The sequence below is a fragment of the Scyliorhinus canicula genome, unplaced genomic scaffold (genome assembly GCF_902713615.1).
Source record: "Scyliorhinus canicula unplaced genomic scaffold, sScyCan1.1, whole genome shotgun sequence".
NCBI classification, from domain to species: Eukaryota; Metazoa; Chordata; class Chondrichthyes; order Carcharhiniformes; family Scyliorhinidae; genus Scyliorhinus; species Scyliorhinus canicula.
The window spans coordinates 73,032-94,534 of record NW_024055829.1 but is presented as its reverse complement, the minus strand read 5'-3'; the positions used below and the strand labels follow the sequence as shown (position 1 = coordinate 94,534).

The 21,503-nt window shown below is 44.1% G+C and overlaps 2 gene segments (V, D, J or C); both read right to left on the bottom strand.

Annotated features, from left to right (window-relative positions):
* Window positions 1–1,926: 1,926 nt before the first annotated feature.
* Window positions 1,927–18,231, bottom strand: LOC119961168. The segment is given in 5 exon segments: window positions 1,927–2,159; window positions 3,834–4,142; window positions 4,777–5,088; window positions 5,300–5,599; window positions 18,121–18,231. Coding segments are annotated over 5 exon segments (1,029 nt in total).
* A 237-nt stretch (window positions 18,232–18,468) lies between these two features.
* On the bottom strand, window positions 18,469–19,062 carry LOC119961169. The segment is given in 2 exon segments: window positions 18,469–18,876; window positions 19,005–19,062. Coding segments are annotated over 2 exon segments (429 nt in total).
* Window positions 19,063–21,503: the final 2,441 nt, after the last annotated feature.

Genomic DNA, 21,503 nt, shown 5'->3' with positions numbered 1-21,503 from the left:
AACTATAATAAATGCCTATAAACATTGCCTCGGCCATATTGGGGAATGTAAAATATGTGTGCTGGCTAAAGGGGGGCGGCCACAATTGTTGTTATAAAGATGCTTACCTGTAAAATATACATGTTAAATTTTTGTGTTTTTCTTTTTATCTCTCTAATAATTTGTAACTTGTCATATATAAAAACATGAAAACTCAATAAAAAACATTTATAAAAAAAAATGTTTGCGTCTGTTTTTCGTGTTTCGATGTGCCAGGGTTTATGCTAACGCATGGGGTTCGATGTGTGTGTGTATTTGTGTGTGCGCGCGAGTGTATGTCTGTGGGTGTATGTACGTGTGCATGTATGCGTAGTGTTTGTGTCTGTTTATCTGTGTGTCTGTGAATTTGTATCAGCTCCCTGTAGCTTTGCCAGTTCTGGGTATTGTGCCTGCCAATGTAGAATATGTTGGACTGTGCATCTGTTTTGTGCAAGGTGACCTAATGCAAAAATACATTGAGGTGCTTCAGGAGAGAACCGTGGAAACCCAGGACAACCCAATCACCATTTTGGATGATGGGGAATCATCCTTGACATAACGGATAAGAGGGAAAAAGAGTGCTAAAAAGTTCAAATTATGTTGCACAATTGATATCTTAAGAATATCTTAAACATGATCGGCTTTTAAAACCTTCAGCCGTAATCTGCAAGCCGTCTTGCAATGTCAGTCCATAGAGTAGATATCCGTCCACTCCCAAACTCCATGCTTGTGGAATGTGAGGAGTAGGAGTTATTTCTTCTTCTCTCTGGTCAGCTAACGCAAATTCCCTTGGGTTCCCCTGTTGTGCACGTGGAGACACAGTGGTGACCTTACTCCTCGTTTGGTGGTCGGGGAGCGTGGAGGTGAAAGAGGTAATCGCTCTTGTGGGGGAGACAGGATAAAGTGGGTTAATATCTCCCCACCCCCTCTTTTGGGAGTGGGGGTACAGTGGTTAACTAATGCCTTCATCTCTTTTTGGCGCAAGTGGCAGTCCAGTGGGTTAAGTAATGTCCCTCCTCTCTTTGTTGTGGTAGTGGGGTACAGTGGGTAACTATTTCGCTTTCCAGTGGGCGCTACAGTGGCATTGTGGTTAGCACCGCCTGCCTCGCGGCGCAGTGGAACTCGGATCGATCGCGGCCCCAGATCACTGTCCGGTGGGGTTTGCACATTCTCCCCGTATCTGCGTGCGTATCACCCCAACACCCAAAGATGTTCAGGGTAGGCGGATTGGCCACGCTAAATTGCCCCTCAATTGGAAGAAAAATGATTGGGAACTGAAACAAAAAAAAACGATTTCGCTTTCCCGTCCCTTTGACGGGGGATTGTTGGTCCATGTTTGTGTGAAACCGTCAATTCAGGTCCCAGTGGGTGTGATGCAGCAACTGACATCAATCTTAAAGGGATGGACAATCTGAGAATTAGGAACACTGAGATCTCAATGCCATGAGTCTGTTCGTCTGAAATGGGAATGATCCGATTTCTCCTCAGCGGGAGGAAAGTCGAAGACGATATTATGCTGAATCCTGGAATGACTGAGTTTAAATTAGACTCTAACACAGGTGTATCTGCGAGTGCGGGTTTTACAACTCGTTGGTCAGAGACCTGTAGAAAATCCGGGTCTCATTAAACAAATCTAACATCAGCAAACCGGAAGCACCATTAATTAAGCGGTTGTGTATTTAAATCACAATTGTAGGGGGGAAAAAAACCTTTATTATTATTTATTGATGTTTAAAAATGTGATAGATTCTCATTGACATGAATTAAACGGTGTCCATCAGAGCGAGGGAAATGTTCACAAAACTCGGTTACCGCTGGATTTATCAACCGTTCTGTTGATGATCTTCAAGGGATGGCTTCATGTCCCACCACACAGGAGTAAGAAGCGCCGCTGGCCCACTCCTCCGCTGCAATGGATAACAGGCTGTACATGAAGAAGGAGCTATTGCCGTTCTCCGCCATCACCTCGGTGTTCTTGTAGTTCCCGGGATTCACCGGCTTGTCATTGACGGTCCACTTGACGAAGATCTCTCGGGGGGGAGAAACCTCTCACTAGCAGCTGAGGGAGACGAATCTCTGAGCGGAGACGTCTTCAGCCGAGGGCAGGAGGACAGAGACGGACGGTTCCCGCGGATTGGGATCTGCAGAAAATGTACAACAAATATCAATAAAATGGGGAATTCCGGAGACAATTGAACCGCCGGTTAGATGTGGGAGAAATGTGTTTTGTGTTGGATTTTGAAGGTTTCCATTTTCCACTTTGGGATCTGTCCGGTTTCCCAGCTCGGAGCAGAGGTGGACACAATAATGTTTCCTGAAAATGTACGGCTTTGGGACTGGAAAGTTGCACAAAGCAAACAGCAGGGAAACAGGCCATTCAGCCCAACTGTCCTGTGCTGGTGTAGAAGCTCCACACCTGGCTCCCCTCCCCCCGCACCTTACTCCCACAGGATTGTAACACTGCCAATCTTATTCAAAAAGGAGGGTGAAGAAAACAGCTAACTATAGACCAGTGACCTTAACATCTGTCAGTGGGAAACCATTAGAGTCCATTAGAACGGATGTAATAGCCTGACAAATTTATTATATTTTTTGAGGTGGTGAGGAGCAGGCAAGAGAAATGGGAAACAGTAGATTTGATATGCATGAATTCCAAAACAGCGTTTGATAAGTGACTATTATTGCCAAGTTTGCGGATGACACAAATTGGTAGGAAGGCAAGTGGTGAGGATAACACAGATAATCTACAAAGGGACAGAGACAGGTTAAGTGACTTGGCGGATGGAATATAACGTCGGAAAATGTGAGACTGAACAGTTTCATAGGAGGAACAAAATAGTTCAATTTTATTTAGATGGAGAAAGACTGCAGAGAACTGCAGCACAAATAGATTTGGGGGGGACCTCACACATAAATCACAAAGATCTAGCATGCAAGTTCTGAAGGTAATAGGGAAGTCAAATTGAATGTTGACCTTTATTTTAAAGGAAAGGAATATAAAAATAGGAACGTTTTGCTAAAATTAACAGTACACTAGTTAGACCACACCTGATTTACTTTGAACAGTTTTGGTGCCCTTATCTAATGAAGGCATACTGATTTGGGAAGCAGTTCAGAGAATCTTCATGATGTTGAGCCCGGGTATGGAGGGATTTTATTATGAGGAGGGGTTGAGTAGATTGGGCGTGCACTCACTGGGGATTATAATAATTCAGGGAACCTAATCAGACATAAAAGATCCTCAGCAGGTTTGACAGGGTAGATACTGAGTGGTTGCTTTCCTTGTGGCAGAGTCTAGAACCAGAGGGTACAATCTCAAAGTAAGGGGTCGCCCAGTTAAGACAAATAAGAGGAGGAATTTCTTCTCGCAGAGGATAGTGAACCTGAGGAAATCTTTAACAGAGATAAGATGTGGGAATTGGGTCGTAAAGTATGTTTAAAGCTGAGATGTACAGATTTCTAATGAGTAAATAAATTAAGGGATGAATTAAGGCGAGAAAGTAGAATTGAGGATTATATCAGATCAGTCATGCTCTCACTGAAAGCCGGGCAGCCTCGATGGGCCCAATGGCCTCAGTCTGCTCTTACGTCTTCTAGTCGATGGTCTTTCTCTATCAAAACCCAATATCACCGCCTTCAATTCACTGTTCATTCATCTGCATATCAATTCCCCCCATAAGGTCTAGAGGCCAAGAATATTTAGTTAGTGGAAATCCGAATAGACCAGAAATACACTGAATATTAAATATTCACCGTTGCGCTGTCACTTGGAATGGACACAATGGCTCACTTATTGCTCCAATCTCTCCACTCACCTATTTTCTTACGCATGGAATTTCTTAAAGGAGTTGGCAGGTCCTGATGGCTCGCCACACAGTCAAACACAGCCCCACTCAGCCAGGCTTGTGTCGAGATGTTTAATTTGCTGACCACGCTCTCAGTATCTGCCCCAGGCTGGTCGGCAATCTCTGATTTCAGCGGCTTCTTCGCTTCACTCCAGGACACGTTGACTCCATAGGGAGCATTCGAAATGACGCAGGTTAAGGTTACAGTCGCCTCCAGTAAGACCTGTTCTATTGGCGGTGGCAGTATTGTTACTGAGGCATCAGTGCAAGGGGAAAGATCTGTGAATGAAAAAAGTGGAAATCAACCCAAGTTTCAGCTTCAGAATCAGGACAGCAGGATTCAGCCTTCACTCTCTAAATGGGAATAAATCAACTTAGAAATATCAATCTCAAACGATCGCTCTTAATCGTCTATACACAATGGCAAACCAGTTTGATTTGTGAAAACTATTCTCATTGTGAAATACAGTCAGCCACGATATCATTCTAACGAATCAGTATTGCAGCATTCCCAATACAAATATTCCAGTCCTGATCTCAGAAACCTAATGCCGAAGGCTGATTTAAAAATAGGTTGGATGAACTTTCCAACACTTTACCCGGAGTTGTTATCAGTAAAGGGTTCCAGACACCCACTGCCTCTCAAATATAATCAGCTGTCTCAGGATAATGCTGACATCAAGTCCACCTCACTCACTAAATGGCTTAAAAGTAGAGGAAATATTCTTTGCTCTTCTTATAACATCCTGAATGTTGAGCAATCCTAATGCAGCTCTTACATCAGAATGAAACACAAACTACATGGCAGTATATTAGAAGTTGTTCTGTGCTTTTTACTAACTTCAACAAATTCCTGATATTGATCTACATCAGAGTTCAGGATGATTTATTGTTTCCTGTTTGTGTCTCTTACCAGATGCGATGATGTTGTGATTTTGGGTGACCTCTCGATGAGTGACCTGGCAGGTATAGACCGCTTTGCTGAACCATTCCCCAGCGGAGACGGTCAGCCGACTGCTCACCGAGAAGTTCCCGTTCACTTCACAGGCGGGAGAGGTGACAATTCCTGAACCCATGGGTTGTCCATTCTTCAGCCACTTCACCGTCATCGACTTTGGACGGAAATGGATGATTGAACAGACGATGGTTGCAAATTTCTGTCTTATGATTTTGTCACGGAAACTCACGGTGAGGAGAACATTTGGAGTGTTGACAGGTGGAGGGCCTTCAAGAAACACAAGTTAGACATTTCTTACAGACGAAATTGAGAATAAATCAAACAACCTCATACTTAAAAAGCTATTTAGCGGTCAGTAGACACTAACCTGGAATTTCGCGGGATCAAGACAATGCAGATTAGTATTAGTGTGTTCTAACCAAGACCCTATACAAGGGAATCATAACTGTTCTATTGTCACAGTTTCTACAACACTTACATGTCATTTCCATGCTCTTGTCTGAGCCGCTGTGTCGAACCTCACAGCTGATTTTGCTGCATCCCCCCTCTGACTCGGTGATGGTTAACTGGCTGCTCAGGGTGTAGGTTCCCTTCTTGTTTCTCACTGACGGGTATTTCTGAACTCCGTTGGTGATCAGCTGCCCATCTTTCTTCCAGGTAAGGCTGGTGATTTCTGGGGAGTAGTCCATCGCCAAACAGCCGTAGGTCATGGAGCCATTGGTGTTGTGTTGCTGACAGGAGGAGACCAGGCTGTAGAGAGTGGGCGGAGACGGTGTTGCTGGGAGAGAATGGCCCATTCAACAAGTTAGACTCTGTTATTTGTGATTTTTCAGTAACCAAACATTTCAAAATTTGACCGGGAAAATTAAATTATCCTAAAATATTCTAATTAAATCCCACAGCCAGATTTAAGCTTCTATTAGTTCCATAATTTTGGAATCACCACCTGTTTGTTCTCTCTTTAGAAACTCACATCTATTTTTCCGTCTCTATCACTTCACAACAAATAAAATGCAATTTCACTTGAATGACGCACCATTCGTTGGATTAATAGAGAAGAGCAGGCAATTTACTGCATTATTTGTGCCACAATTTATTTCTGAAACAACAGCACTTAGTGATAAAGAAGGTTCTCTTCATTTATATCTTGCAGTTTTACAAATTGCTCATGTTCAAACTGACCGATGCCACCTCCTCTCCTCTCACTACCATTCATCTCACAGCGAATAGTGACTTGGCTTCAAAAATCCCTCGAATGAATATTTACGTAATGAACATGAAACCCCAAATTTGCGTAGTGTTCAAGATATTCTGTAATCTGTAATCCTGGTTTCGTGTACTTCAATACAGTAGCAGGAATCGTCCACTGGGTCCCACGAGCCTCCTCCGCAATTTATTAAGATCGTGGCTCAGCTGATTGTAGTGTTATTTCGACATTCTGCCTTCTCCCGATAACCAGCTCACTGCGCTTTCCAGCTGCCACCAGTTTCGCCAAGACGTCTTGTAGCATCGTCTGAATCTATTCACTTTTCCTCCTTTCCTGCATTTGCCACCGGTCCTCTGCATTGCTCCCCAACTCTGCCATTTTTCAGGCTCTCTGCACTTTCCTCAGCCTCTCTGCACTTTTCTCAGGTGATGTGCAATTGTCCTGCTTATTTTCACTTTACCTCGGCGCCTGGTACTTCCCCCTGTCCGGGTGGGATGTGCGGATGAGTGAGGGTGGGTCATAAAGGCTTGTTGAATGAGGGTGAATGAGTGTGAAGGAGTGAGGAATGATGATAGAGGGTCGGTGAGTGAGAGTGAATGAGCGAGGGTGAACGGATTAGAGTTGGTGATTGAGTGAGTTGAGTTACTTGGCGGGTTACTGAGGTGAGTGAGAGTGAGTTACGAAGAGTGCGTGTAAGGGTAAGTGAGTGAGGGACTGGAGAGTGGGTGAGTGAGTAAGTGGAGGTGAGCTAATGACAGTGGATAGAGAGGGCGAGTGACTGATTGTAAGTGAGTTGCTGAGGCTGTGTGAGTAAGGTTAGATGAGTGTGCGAGTAAGGGTAGGTGAATGAATAAGGTGTGCGAGGATGAGTGAGAGTGGGTGAAAGAATAAGGTGTGTGAGGATGAGTGAGAGTGTCTGAATGAATAATGTGTGCGAGGACGAGTAAGGGTGGGTGAATGAATAAGGTGTGTGAGGATGAGTGAGAGTGGGTGAATGAATAAGGTGTGTGAGGACGAGTAAGGGTAGGTGAATGAATAAGGTGTGTGAGGATGAGTGAGAGTGGGTGAAAGAATAAGGTGTGTGAGGATGAGTAAGTGTACTTTAATGATTAAGGTGCGTGGGAATGAGTAAGTGTGGGTGGACGAGCGAGATTGAGAGAGTGAGAGATGATGATGGAGGGAGTTTGAGTGAATGAATGCAGCTGAATGTGTGAGGGGGACTCAGTGAGCATGTGGGAAGGAGGGTGAGTGAGTGGGAGTGAATTTGTTTGGGCGAGTGAGGGTAGGTTAGTGAGGGTGGTTGACTGAGGGTCGGTCAGTGAGGGTTAGAGAATGAGTGAGAGTGAGTCAATGAGCCTGGGTGAGTGAGCTTATAATAATAGTAATCTTTATTGGTGTCACAAGTAAGCTTACATTAACACTGCAATGAGCTTACTTTGAAAATCCCGTAGTCGTCGCATTCTGACACCTGTTCGGGTACACTGAGGGAGAATTCAGACTGTCCAACTCGCCTACCGGAGCACCCGGAGGAAACCCACGGGGAGAACGTGCAGACTTCGCACAGGTAGTGACCCAAGCCGGGAATCGAACCTCGGACCCTGGCGCTGTGAAGCAACAGTGCTAACCACTGTGCTACCGTGCTGTGTGAGTAGCACAGTGGTTAGTGTGACACTGATCAGCCTAAATGAGTTAAGGTGAGTTAGTGAGGGTGGGAGAGTGAAGATGTGTTAGTTAGGTTAGATGAGTGAGAGATGGAAGGTGACTGTGCGTGGGTGAGGTTAGTGGGTGAGAATTGGTGAGTGTAGGTGACTGACTGAATCAGGCAGGGTGGTTCAGTGAGAGTTCGTAAGTGAGGGTTGCTGAGTAAGAATTAAGAGGTAAGGGTGGATGAATGAGGTTGAGTGAGGGAGGGTGAGTACGTGAAGGTGTGTGATTAGTGCTAGAGAATGAGGATCTGTGAGTGAGGGCGGATGAGTGAGGACATGTGATTGTAGATGAGTGAGTCAGGCGAGTGACTATGGGTAGATGAGTGAGTGACGGCACGTAATTGTGATTGAGTGAGTGTGTGAGTTAGTGAAGGTGTGATATGTGGAAGCGAGGGAGGTTGACTGAGTGAGATTGTGTGATGGTGAGTATTTGATAGTTGATGAGTATGTGTGAGTGAATGAGGGTGAGCGCGTGAGCGTCTGTGAGGGTGTGTGAGTGAGGTTGTCTGAGTGAGGGTGTCTGAGTGAGGGTAAATGAGTGATTTTTGATTAATTTACGGGCTATGAGCGTCGCTAGTTAGGCCAGCATTTGTTGCCCATCCCTAGTTGCCCTTCAGAAGGTGGTGCTGAGTTGCCTTCTTGAACCACTGCAGTCCCTGAGGTGTACGTACGGCGACAGAGCTTTTAGGGAGGGACTTCCAGGGTTTTGACCCAGCAATAGGAAAGGAACAATGATATATTTTCAAGTCAGGGTGGTGAGAGACTTGGAGGGGAACCTCCAGGTGGTGGGGTTTACAGGTATCTGCTGCTCTTGTCCTTCTAGATGGTAGTGGTCGTGGGTTTGGAAGGTGCTGTCTAAGGAACCTTGGTGAGTTACTGCAGTGCATCTTGTAGATGGTACACACGGCTGCCACTGTTCGTCGGTGGTGGAGGGATTGAATATTTGTGGAACGGGAAGCAATTGAACTGGATGCTTTGTCCTGGATGTTGTAGAGCTGCTTGAATGTTGTTGGAGCTGCATTCAACTGGGCAAGTGGAGAGTATTACATTACACTCCTGCTTTGTGCCTTGTAGATGGCGGACCCAGGCTTTTGGGGGGGGTCAGGAGGTGAGTTACCCGCCGTAGGATTTCTAGCTTTTGATTTGTTCTGGTAGCCACAGTATTAATGTGGCTTATCCTCTTCAGTTTCTGATCAATGGTAACTCCCAGAATGTTGATTGTGGGGACTGCACCGTAGGTAATGACGTTGAATGTCAAGAAGCGATGGTTAGATCCTCTCTTGTAAGAGATGGCCACTGCCTGACACTTGTGTTGCACGACTGTAACTTGTGACGTTTCAGTCTACGCTTGGAAATTTTCCACGTTTTACTGCGTTTGGACATGGACTTCTTCATTACCGGAGGAGACGTGAATGGTGCTGAACATTGTGCAGTCATCTGCGAACACCCCCACTTCTGACCTTATATTGGATGGGAGGTCATAAATGAAGAAGCTGGGGATAGTTTGGTCCTCGGACACTACCCTGAAGAACTACTGGAGTTGAGATGATTGACCTCCAACTACCGCAACCATCTTCCTTTGTGCAGGCCATGACTCCAACCAGCGCACAGTTTCCCCTCTGCTTCCCATTGACTCCAGTTTTTCTAGGGCTCCTTGATGCCATATTTGGTCAAGTGCTGCCTTGATGTCAAGGGCAGACACTCTCACCTCACCTCTGGCATTCAGCGCTTTTGTCCATGTTTGAACCAAGGCTGTAATGTGGTCAGGGGCCGAGTGACCCTGGTGGAGCCCAAACTGAGCATCCGTGAGCAGGTTATTACTGAGTAAGTGCCATTGGATAGCATTTTCGATGGCTGCTTACATCAATTTTCTGATAATTGAGAGTAGTCTGATAGGGCAGTAATTGGTGGGTTGGATTTGTCCTGGTTCTTGTGTACAGGGCAACACCTGGGCAATTTTCCATATTGCCGGTAGATGCCAGTGTTGTCGCTGTACTGGAACAGCTTGGGGTCCAGCAGGTTAGGTAATTTGGACTTTCTGAATTCTCCCTCCGAACAGGCACCGGAATGTGGTGACTCGGGGCTTTTCGCAGTAACTTCATTGCAGTGTTAATGTAAGCCTACTTGTGACAAGAAGGATTATTATTATTATTCTATACCACAAGCCTTCAGTAGTGTTGCCGGAATGTTGCCAGGGCCCATAGCCTTTGCAGTATCCAATGCCTTCAGCCATGTCTTGTTATCACGTGGACTGAATTGTATTGGCTGAAGACTGACATCTGTGATTCTGGGGGCCGCCAGAAGAGAAGGAGATGGATCATCCACTCGGCATTTCTGGCTCAAGATCGTTGTGAATACTTCAGTCTGGTCTTTTGCACAGATGTGCTGAGCTCCTCCATAATTAAGGATGGGGATATTTCTGGAACCTCATCCTCCTGTGAGTTATTTAATTGTCCAGCACAATTCAGGGCTGCATGTGGCAGGATGACAGGGCTTAAATCTGATGTGTTAGTTGTGGAATCACTTTGCGCTGTCTATTACTTGCTGCTCATGGTGTTTGGCACACAACTAGTCCCGTGTTTTAGCTTGAACATGTTTACGACTCTTTGGTAGCTATACGTATATGTGGGTGAGCGAGGATTGGTGAGTGAGCGTGAGTGAGTATGGGTAACTGAGGATTCGTGAATAAGGGTGTGTGAGTGAGTGTGGCTAAATGAGGGTGAGTGAGTATGGCTCAATGGGAGTGAGTGAGCGTTAATGGGCGATGGTGTGTGGGAGTGCATGAGGGATGGTGAGTGTTTTAGGGTGAGTGAGTGAGGACGCATGAATGAGGGTGAGTGAGGGTGAATGAGCGAGGATGGGTTAGTTAGTAAAGGTGAGAGAGTGTGAGTGAGGCTGGTGAATGAGGGTGTGAGGCTGGATGGATGAGTGAGAGTGGGTGAATGAGGGTGAGGAAGGGTTAGTGAGTGAGCGTCATTGAGGGTGAGTGAAGGTGGATGAGGGAAGATGAGTGAATGACGTTGAATGAGTAAGGATGAGTGAGGGTGCGTGAGCGAGGATGGGTGAATGAAGGTACGTGGAGGTTAATGGATGGGTGAGGATGACTGAGTGAGTGTGAAAGAGGGTGGGTAGATGAGTGAGTGCGGGTGAGGGAGGTTGAGTGAGGGTCGGTGAGTGACGGTGGGTGAGAGAGGCTGAGAGTGAGGATGGATGAGTGAGGTTGGGCGAATGAGGGTAAGTGAAGGTGAGTGAGTGAGTTTAAGCGAGTGCGGCTGGGTCAGTGAGGTTCGGTGAGTGTGCGTGAGTGAGAGATTGAGTGTGAGTAAATGAGAATGGGTGAGTAAGGATAGGTGATTAAGGGTTTGTGGTTGAGTGTGAGAGAGAGTGTCTGAGCCTGAGTGAGCAAGTGAGGGTGGGTGAGAGAAGGTAGGTGCGTGCGGTGAATGAGTGAGGTAGGTATGTGAGCGATAAGGGTGTGTGAGTGAGGGGAGAGTGAATAATCATTGCCAGGTAATCCATGCCCGTGTGAATTATGATTCTCAGGATAATTTTCCACTCAGACTCAGCTTTCTGTTGCCTGTTGTCCACAGCCGAGCTGGGGGCTCTTCCAATCGGCTCCACCATCCCACCTCCTCCTCTTCCTCTTCATCGATCCTGTCCTGATTCTCCACATTGATCAGCTTTCAGTAACACCGGCTGTGTACAGTCAGACAGCAGTGTAGATCACTGGGTAGCTGCTTTAATACTTTCAGTAACACCGGCTGTGTACAGTCAGACAGCAGTGTAGATCACTGGGCAGCTGCTTTAATACTTTCAGTAACACCGGCTGTGTACAGTCAGACAGCAGTGTAGATCACTGGGTAGCTGCTTTAATACTGTCAGTAACACCGGCTGTGTACAGTCAGACAGCAGTGTAGATCACTGGATAGCTACTTTAATACTGTCAGTAACACCGGCTGTGTACAGTCAGACAGCAGTGTAGATCACTGGATAGCTACTTTAATACTGTCAGTAACACCGGCTGTGTGCAGTCAGACAGCAGTGTAGATCACTGGGCAGCTGCTTTAATACTGTCAGTAACACCGGCTGTGTACAGTCAGACAGCAGTGTAGATCACTGGGCAGCTGCTTTAATACTGTCAGTAACACCGGCTGTGTACAGTCAGACAGCAGTGTAGATCACTGGGCAGCTGCTTTAATACTTTCAGTAATACCGGCTGTGTAATGTCAGACAGCAGTGTAGATCACTGGGCAGCTGCTTTAATGTTGATGTCATTCAGAACTGGAACAATGGTAGCAGTCGTAGATTAGGAAGATGCTGTCCGAGGAGCCTTGATTAGGTGTGCTTTGCAGATGGTGGACAGGGTTTGGGGAGGCGTGAGGTGAGTTTTTCGCAGCAGGATTCCCAGCCTCTGACCTGTTCTTGTAGCTACATAATTTATAATCGCTAGTTGGGGCAGCACGGTGGCACGGCGCTTAGCACTGCTTCCTCAAAGCCCCAGGGATCTGTGTTCAGTTTCGGCCTTGGGTGACTGTCTGTGTGGAATTTGTACTTTCTCCCCTGTCTTTGTGGGTTCCCTCCGGGTAATCTGGTGTCCTCCCACATTCCAAAGAAATGAATGTTTGGTGGATTGGCCTTGGTGTGAGAGATAGTGGGTGTGTCAGTGTGTTTGTGTGTGTGACAGAGTGGCTATGAGTGAGAGAAAGTGTGAGAGAATGTATGTGTAAAAGGGCTGGTGTACAGGAGAGGGATATAATACGTTTGTGCTAGTGAAATATTGTGAGAGGGCGCATATCAGAGTGTGTGCCTGAGTGAGAATGTGTGTGTGAGAGTCATTAGAGCGAGAAAGACTGTGTGAATGTTCGTGAGAGACAGACAACGTGTCAGAGAATGTGTGTGAGACAGACTGTGTATATGTGAGTGAGTATGTGACAGAGCGGCAGTGTCTTTGTGAGAGAGACTGCGTGTGTTAGAGAAATAATGTGTGTGCGCAATTGTCAATGTGTGTACGATAGAGAGTGCGTCTGTGTGCAAGAGAGTGTGTGTGCGAGAGAGTGTTTTTGTGTGGATATGTGAGAGAGCCATTGTTTGTATGTGTGCCAGAGAGAGAGAGTGCGAGAGCGTGTACATGTGTGATAGTGTGTTTAAGATTCTGTTTGTGTGTGGATGGGTGTGAGAGAGTATGAGAAAAAGCGAGAGTGTGTGTGTGTTTTAGGTCAGAGTCTGTGATGTGTGTAAGTGTATGTCTGGCCCACCCCCAGTCTCAATATTCTCAGTATCCTTCATCCTCAAACGCTACATATACTCTCACCCACTCTTACAGTGGGTGGGGTGAGTCAGGGAGCACAATAGGGGCTGGTTTAGCTCACCAGGCTAAATCGCTGGCTTTGAAAGTAGACCAAGGCAGTCCAGCGGCATGGTTCAATTTCCGTACCAGCCTCCCCGGACAGGCGCCGGAATGTGGCGACTAGGGGCTTTTCACAGTAACTTCATTGAAGCCTACTCGTGACAATAAGCGATTTTCATTTCACAATAAGCTCCGCGGGCCATGGGTTGGGCAAATATTTAAATCTTTCACAAAAATGTAGTCCACTGACTTTGTGCTCTGTGTTGTGACCGAGTTGGACAATTGGATCTCAATCCTGCTTATTCCTGACTGGTAATTTTTAAAAAATAATTTAACATTACAATATTTTCAGACATTAGTTTATTCTGATTGGTATTTTGAGCGGGAGTTCGTCATTGTCCATTTAAATTGTGAAAATAACTTGCAGCCTCCTGTCAGATCAGAGCAGACGGCTGCTCTCTGGAGCGTTACTCTCACTTTCTGTTCCTGTTTATTATGAAATTGTGCTGAAGTTTAGGTCACTCACATTCAATGATTTCTGACACTCAAAAATGTTTCAACGTAATTATTTCATTCAAATTGATGCATGTTATAAAAATATTGTTAAAATCAATTATTGTGCATCATTTCCCCCAACAGTAGAACAATGTATTTCCATATGTCTGGCCCAGGAACTCTCAGCCAGTTAGTTCGATGCTGATTCAATTTGCTTTTCTGTGGAGAAAAGACTTCCAGGCCAGGCATAGGGCAGGTTAGGATGCCGGGTAAGCTCCCACTCCTCCACGCAAATCTCCTGTCCCCTGCTGCAGGGGTGGAGATACACCATTGGTTTGATGTAAAACAAAACACCATTTATACGTTCCATCAAGTATGCTCAGGGAGGGCAGCACGGCGCTGAGGTCCCAGGTTCGATCCCGGCTCTGGGTCACTGTCTGTGTGGAGTTTGCACATTCTCCCCATGTCTGCGTGGGTTTTGCCCCCACAACCCAAAGATGTGCAGGGTAGGTGGATTGGCCACACTAAATTGCCCCTTAATTGGAAAAAATAATTGGGTAATCTCAATTTTTATTTAAAAAAAGTATGCTCAGGGGAGGGTTCAATCAAATTTGGATATAAATGCTGTAGCTACAAGACCCACCCGGTGGTTGGGGATCCCGTGACAAGCAATAGAACCCCTATCGTCCAAAGACATTTCACCATCCACAAGTCAGGTCTGTGACTAAATCATTTCCACTTGTCTCAATGAATGAAACTGGATTTTTAAAAACCTCAAAGTATTCGGTACTGTCCAGGACAAACGGACCTGCCAAATTAGTCCCTATTCACTAGATAAAAGCAAATTACTGCGGATGCTGGAATCTGAAGACTTGCTGAGACTTTCCAGCATTATCCCTTTCGTCCCTATTCACCTTCTAAATATCCATTCCCTCCACCAAAAGCAAACAGTGGCAGCATCTCGCCCAACTCCTTCGAACGTACCATCCAAACCCACGACCTCTACCACCCAGAAAGACAAGGCCCACTACTTGCAAGTTCCTTCCTAGCCACACACCATCCTGCCTTGAAACAATATTGCCATTCCTTAATTACCGCTGGTCAAAATCATGGAAACCCCCCCCCCCCCCCCCCCCCCCCCCTCCCCCTAACAGCACTGTGGGCACTACACAAGGATTGCAGTAATTCAAGGCTGCTTGAAATCAACACTTTCTCAAGAGGCAATACGCAGAGTCAGCATACTGTCGCTTTTCCAGTGACTCTCACATCGCATGACAGGATTAATAATTAGAGAAAGGCGATTTTTCCTCCTCTCCACTGCCCCATTCAATTGGACAAGGACTGTTAAAGCATGGAATATAATAAGAGTAACTCTTCCTCTACATTGCCTCGTCGAACATTCCCAAGACAGATATATCATTGGTTAAAAATCAACAAATCTCCTTTTGCATTCTGTCTGGCGTTCCTTCTCTCTTTGCCTCTGGCAATATGGGTTAGGGATCTCATTGCTGAGGCGTCGAGTGAAAATCCAAGTCAAACTTTCACATTCCACACAGAGACAGTTAAAAAAATCAATGGTTAACGTGCAGCAAGAGCAATTCAGAAACCTCTTTGCAATTAAATTGATACTCATTTCAAAAATCCTTTCGACATTCAACTATTTCTCCTCCCTGTCCGGTGACTTGAAAACTGGGCATCAAATATAAAAGATTGAGGGTAGTTTAATGTGCGTAACATAGATTCCGTGACACGGTAAGAATTAAACAAGCCACAAAACATTCACACTGAAAACAGAATACCTGATTTGATCTAATTACTTAGTTAAATATAATCATCATAAAAATCTAGGCAAAATACCTTTTCGAGCTGCTCTCAGCCTCATAAAGCATTGTAGTTTTCTCTAAATAAATTTTGATATGATTAAATATTCTCTAAATCCTTGAATATTTTGACTGCGAATCTGTAGGTCATTAATGTTGAAAGTTAGCATTTGTGTTGCATCATATGTTCTCATTAATAGTCACTTTGTTTTCTTATGAGCAGATTTGTACTCTATAGAACAGTACAGCACAGAACAGGCCCTTCGGCCCTCGATGTTGTGCTGAGCAATGATCACCCTACTCAAGTCAACTCTATAATAACTATAATTAAAAATATTGTTCAATAATCCAAAACCTGTTTATGCCTGGAACCTATTGAAATAATCCAGGTTTAATTACATTTTAAACAATGTTAAACAATAACCTTTAAATTATTAGAAACATTGAGTCATATATATTACTTTTACATAAATCTAATCAATTTTAATATTTTATTTAGTTGCACTTCAATGGCCCTCTTTTAATCTAAAAACACAGTCAATATGCATGTTTCCGAACACATTGGTAAATCGTTAATTGCACCCATTCCCAGAGAGTAAATTACAAAATAAATTCGTGAGAGCAACATTGTAAACATTTTCACCTGGGCTGACATCGCACTAAATGTTGATGGGGTACAACATCATCTGTTTGTTAAAGGAAGGCTCTCGAGATTTTGTGCTGTCCCAGCTCGAAACTATATATAAATAAATAAAGGGGCTGACAGTTTGTGATCAATAAACGTGCTTCCGAGATTTAATAACTCAGACATTCCCTGTAACTTAATTACTAAAAGTATTGCTCAATTGAAGGAGATCCTAATTAATCAGCGTAAAACACATGGAAACAGTTCATTCAAGTCACATGTGACACTGAAACTTAAAGAGCAAATGGAGTCGAGATTTTATACTTCAATTTAATATTTAACAAGAATAAGCGTGAGCTCAGAAATAACCTGTTCTTCTATTCTGCCATATGTAATTCCTATAATTCTATCCTGTGTACAGCACAGCTCTGCTCGTCAGGATGTTAATATTTATTGCAAAGCTAATATTCACCTTTTGTAATTACATCAATCACTTTGAATTTCAAGCTTTTACTTGTCAGTCTGTAGCCCTGTGCAGTTTGAACATTCCTATAATTCAAATAATATCATATGAACAATTCCTTCACGGCCAGCAACGTCCACCTCTCAGAAAACTGGTTAAGATTAGGTTAATGACAATTATCTCACTAACCAACTACAAATGGATGTGAAGAATCATGTTGTTGCAGCTGCACAGAAAGAATATAATAACTGGATACATATATTGCCAAAATGAAATGCAAAACTGCCATTTAAGTGAATGCAAAAGCAATCAGGGGAAAAACAATCAATTCAATAGATCTTGTGAACCCGAGGACTGCTGTAATCAGCATGTTGTTGTTGAAACACTTTCAGGAATAATCACAAAATATTTCCAGTCTAGTAACTTCTCCTGTCATGTTAACTGTGTACAGAGCACAGCAGAAGAAATGAAAACTAAAATCGCTTATTGTCACAAGTGGGCTTCAAATGAAGCTACTGTGAAAAGCCCCTAGTCGGCACATTACGGCGCCTGTCTGGGGAGGCTGGTACGGGAATTGAACCGTGCTGCTGGCCTACCTTGGCCTGCTTCCAAAGCCAGCTCTTTTGCCCAGTGAGCTAAACCATCCCCTAATGATTAATGATATTAACATTAGAATATTTGGTTCGAATGGAGTTAGAATTGTTTGAATTATATTACTTTTCGTCTAACATTTGCAATATTACTTTGTTAATATGGGAACGAATTACGTTATGTTTAGGGTTGCAAACCATTATTTAGTTGAATCTGTGAATATCAGTTAAAATAGAAACATTGAACTAAAAGACGTTGATTTTATTATTTTCTGAAACGTGCCTGCTTGCTGCCAACAATCCTGCCTTAAGCAGTTTCAAACACGTAGGCTGTTTGTATTCAACCAGAAAAGATGTAACCGCTCAGTATCACCGAGTTTAAACAAGGCAGAATAACAAAGCTATTTCTCAAATTTTAACAATTCAAGATCACCCAAACACAAAATCTCCCAGCAGAAAAACACAAAATCACATCACTGAGGAACTCAACCATATTACATCAATTCTACAATCAGCAGAATCAAACGTAATGTTACATGAAAATCTCAATTTAGGACGCACCAAATCCACTTATCACCAAGTGAATGAATAGTTAAAGTTAACAGAAATATGGAATTATCGTATCAGCATTATGAGTAAGTGGAACAGGTTCAATAAATTAACAGAGAAAGTAACATAATTCGTTACTGTAGATTTCAAACCCTTGGCAGTAGATGATAAAACCTGTAGCCATTATATGCCATCCAGAATAAATATCGTAAAAAACGCCAAACGCTTGAACAGACGGCAGTATTTAAAGTAACCCGGCCACATAGTATCCTCAGCAAATAAACATCAAACCACAATAACCAGGGTCTGAATCGCTCAGCAGTGTCTTTTTGTCAAGTGACAGCAGCTCTACAACCCTTTTCCGAAGAATCACAGGAAACGTTTCAAAAGGAAATTTCAATACAGAATCCACCACATTCGCATTTATGTTAAAATAGAAAAAAATATAAAACAAAGACTCAGAGAAAACAGTTACGAAATAATGGAATGGTTCTTACCTGCAATCACCGTCATCATGGTGCCTTGTCCCCAGTAGTCGATCGAGTCACGGTGTCACATTCCCCGGATTGAGTCAAACAGTAACCAGCTCTGCACAAAATCGACAGAAGTCCACCATTGTTATAAATAGTCAAAAACCAACGGAGAAGTAACGTCAAAGAATTTTCATGAGATTATGATTGCACTTGTGGATGCCGTTCGCACTTCATTCATGGCCCGCATGTTGTATATTTCAATGTAACGCATGAAAATATTATTGAATCACCATGTGATGGGTACTTAATTTTCTGATTTTCTTAATTCTTCTTATTTGAGCAGTGCTGGACATATATAATACTGTACTTCAAATAAAGATTGACAGTGAAAGCGAACACTGATTCAACTTCAGTCAATTAGTGCTGAGGGGTTTTTGCATTGACTGCAACTGCTGTGCTGCCCACGACTGCTGTAGTATATTACACAGTAATAGATGGCGGTGTCTTCAACCTTCAGGTTCCTCGTGGCCAAAGCGAAGATATTGTTTGAAGTGTCTTTCGATGCTGTGAATCGACTCTGCATCCCTGAGGCGTAATCATTTTCAGATGAATCGAAGTAGCTCACCAACCACTCCATCCCATGTCCAGGAATGTCTCTGATCCAGCTCATCCAGGCGTAGTCTAGAGTGAATCCCCTGGTTCTACAGGCCAGGCTTAAGGAGCCTCCGGGACGCCCGGTCTCTGCCTCTGGCTGAATCAACACAACCTGCGACTGGACACCTGTAAAAATATATCAAAAAGCCCGAGGATTAATGCTGGTGAAATGATTGGTGACTCTGGAACATTCCAGAGAGAGACTAACACTGAGACAGTAACAGTGAGAGACTTGGACAATAAAAACTACTCACGGGATAAGAAAGTCAGCAACAAACTGAGAGAAATGGCCCACCTCATCCTTCTGGTCATTTGGGGGAAATGGTTGTGTCAGGAACTCAGTGAACAAACCAGCTCCCGGACTGTTGGATTCGGGTCCCAGTGAGCGGCATTTAAATACCCGGCAGAAGGGGGCGGCTTTCCAGGCGCCGCCTGTTAATTCCCTGGTGGAGGCGGCGCCTGGATCCACGTCCCACCTTCCACACCCCCAACAGAATGGACCCGGAGATTTACTATAGACTATTATTAAAATATGCATTTGTCTGTATCGGATATTTGTTTGTCTCAATGGGTTTATTTTAATGTCTCTCCTCATCCTAAAGGTGAAATTACATTTGAGCATCTGTTGATAAAAGCTAATTCCATTGTAAATTAAATCCCTTAATTTCTGCACTCCAATATAAGGGGAACAGAAACAGATTAACATACATTATCAGTGCATAAAGCGTCTGTCAGTCTGATTTGCAACACTCAGGATCTCTATCCCATTGCAGCAATAATGTATGACTTATCAGAAGAATTGTTATTGATTTATGTAACTAAATGCGGGAATGAACAAAGTGATTCTGTTTAGAGTTTGGGTGGTTATCACTGCACAATGTGGCTCTGGAGACAAGAAGAAGGGCCTCATACGATGCTGGCCTCATTTCTCCTGGCATATCTCAAACTGCCCGAGCCTCAGACAGTTCTGTGAACATTAGCGGTAAATGAAACCCGCTTGCCTCATAAATAAACAGTGAGTTCACAGAAAAACATAAAATTGACATTAACATTTGACAGAGAAGTTAAATAATCAGAACGGACGCGGCGATCAGCAAAGTTATCCTTCAGATCCAAATTACTGCAGCTCCTTTTACTGACCACCGAATGTTTATAAATTATTTTTTATCCATTCATATTCAGGTTAATCTGCCCCACACAGTATTTGGCAGCAATCCAGCCGCCTGCAGCCAGGGAGGCTCGAATGTTCAATGTTGTTTACAGGAAACATCTGCTTTTGTTTCCAAAGATCTGTTTCCTCAGTGCTGACCGCTTGGCTGCAAGCCAACTTCAAACTCTTAACATTGTCAATGAGGACTATTTATAAACAAATCTACCCAGCAACAGTACTGGAGATCATTGTATGTTTTAAATTGTGAACCTATGTGAACTGTTCCCATCTCGAAGGAAAGGAGAGTTATCCAGCTTCTCTGACCCCTCTCAGAAGCTGGAGGATCTCTCCCACATCTCACACCATTGTGATGTGGAGATGCCGGCTTTGGACTGGGGTGAGCTCAGTAAGAAGTCTGACAACATCAGGTTAAAGTCCAACAGGTTTGTTTCAAACACGAGTTTACGGAGCACTGCTCCTTCCTCAGGTGAAACTCAAACCATTGTGATGATGGACAGAATACAAGTAGATTATCACAGAGGGTACATTTTGTAATAGGTAAATATGTATATTCATATTTTTCCCCTTTATTCATTCATGGAATCTGAGACTCACTAACAAGACCACCATGTGATCCCTGTCCCTAATTGCTCTTGAACTGAGCGGTTTGCTGGGCCAGCTCAGAACGAACTGGAGTCAGACATGTTGCTGTCTGACTGGAGCCTCTGGTAGGTGAGACCAGGGAGGGATGTCAGATTTCCTTCATTGGTGAAGCAGAGGGGATTTCATAGTCACCATTAATATGTATTCCAGATTTATTATTTGAAAAATTCCAACACCGGCCATCGTAGAATTTGCACCCGTGTCCCCAGATAATTAGACTGGGCCTTTGGAGTACTGGTCCAATGACATTAACACTTCCCCACCATCCACCGAAAAGATAAACTGAGTACTGCTTTGATGTCGGGATGGGTGTTGGTTGGTTCCCTGAATATTTTGATTAAGGAGTTAGTGAATGGGGTTGATGGATGGGTGGATAGATGGTCCTGAAAGATGTTGTTCTACATTCTCAATTTTGCACTTGACGACTTCACAAATTAAAGCTGGTACTTCATAATTTGTGTCAGTCTAATACATTCGGTGGCTCAAGCTTTTCTGGGTGAATTCTAACCCCAGCCTATCGGGAACTGACCAGCTGGGCGTCGCTTAAGGAAACTAGAGATATTCCTGCGGTGCTGGTAATTCGTCTCTGCTGATGGCGAATCTTCATCTCAAAGACAAAGCGGGAACATGATTACATTGAGGAGGAATAGTTGTAATATTGTGGGCATATCGTCATTTCATGTACAACAAGCAACACGGTAGCTTTGTGGATAGCACAATCGCTTCACAGCTCCAGGGTCCCAGGTTTGATTCCGGCTTGGGTCACTGTCTGTGCGGAGTCTGCACATCCTCCCCGTGTGTGTGTGGGTTTCCTCCGGGTGCTCCGGTTTCCTCCCACAGTCCAAAGATGTGCAGGTTAGGTGGATTGGCCATGATAAATTGCCCTTAGTGTTGGGTGGGGTTACTGGGTTATGGGGATAGGGTGGAGGTGTTAACTTTG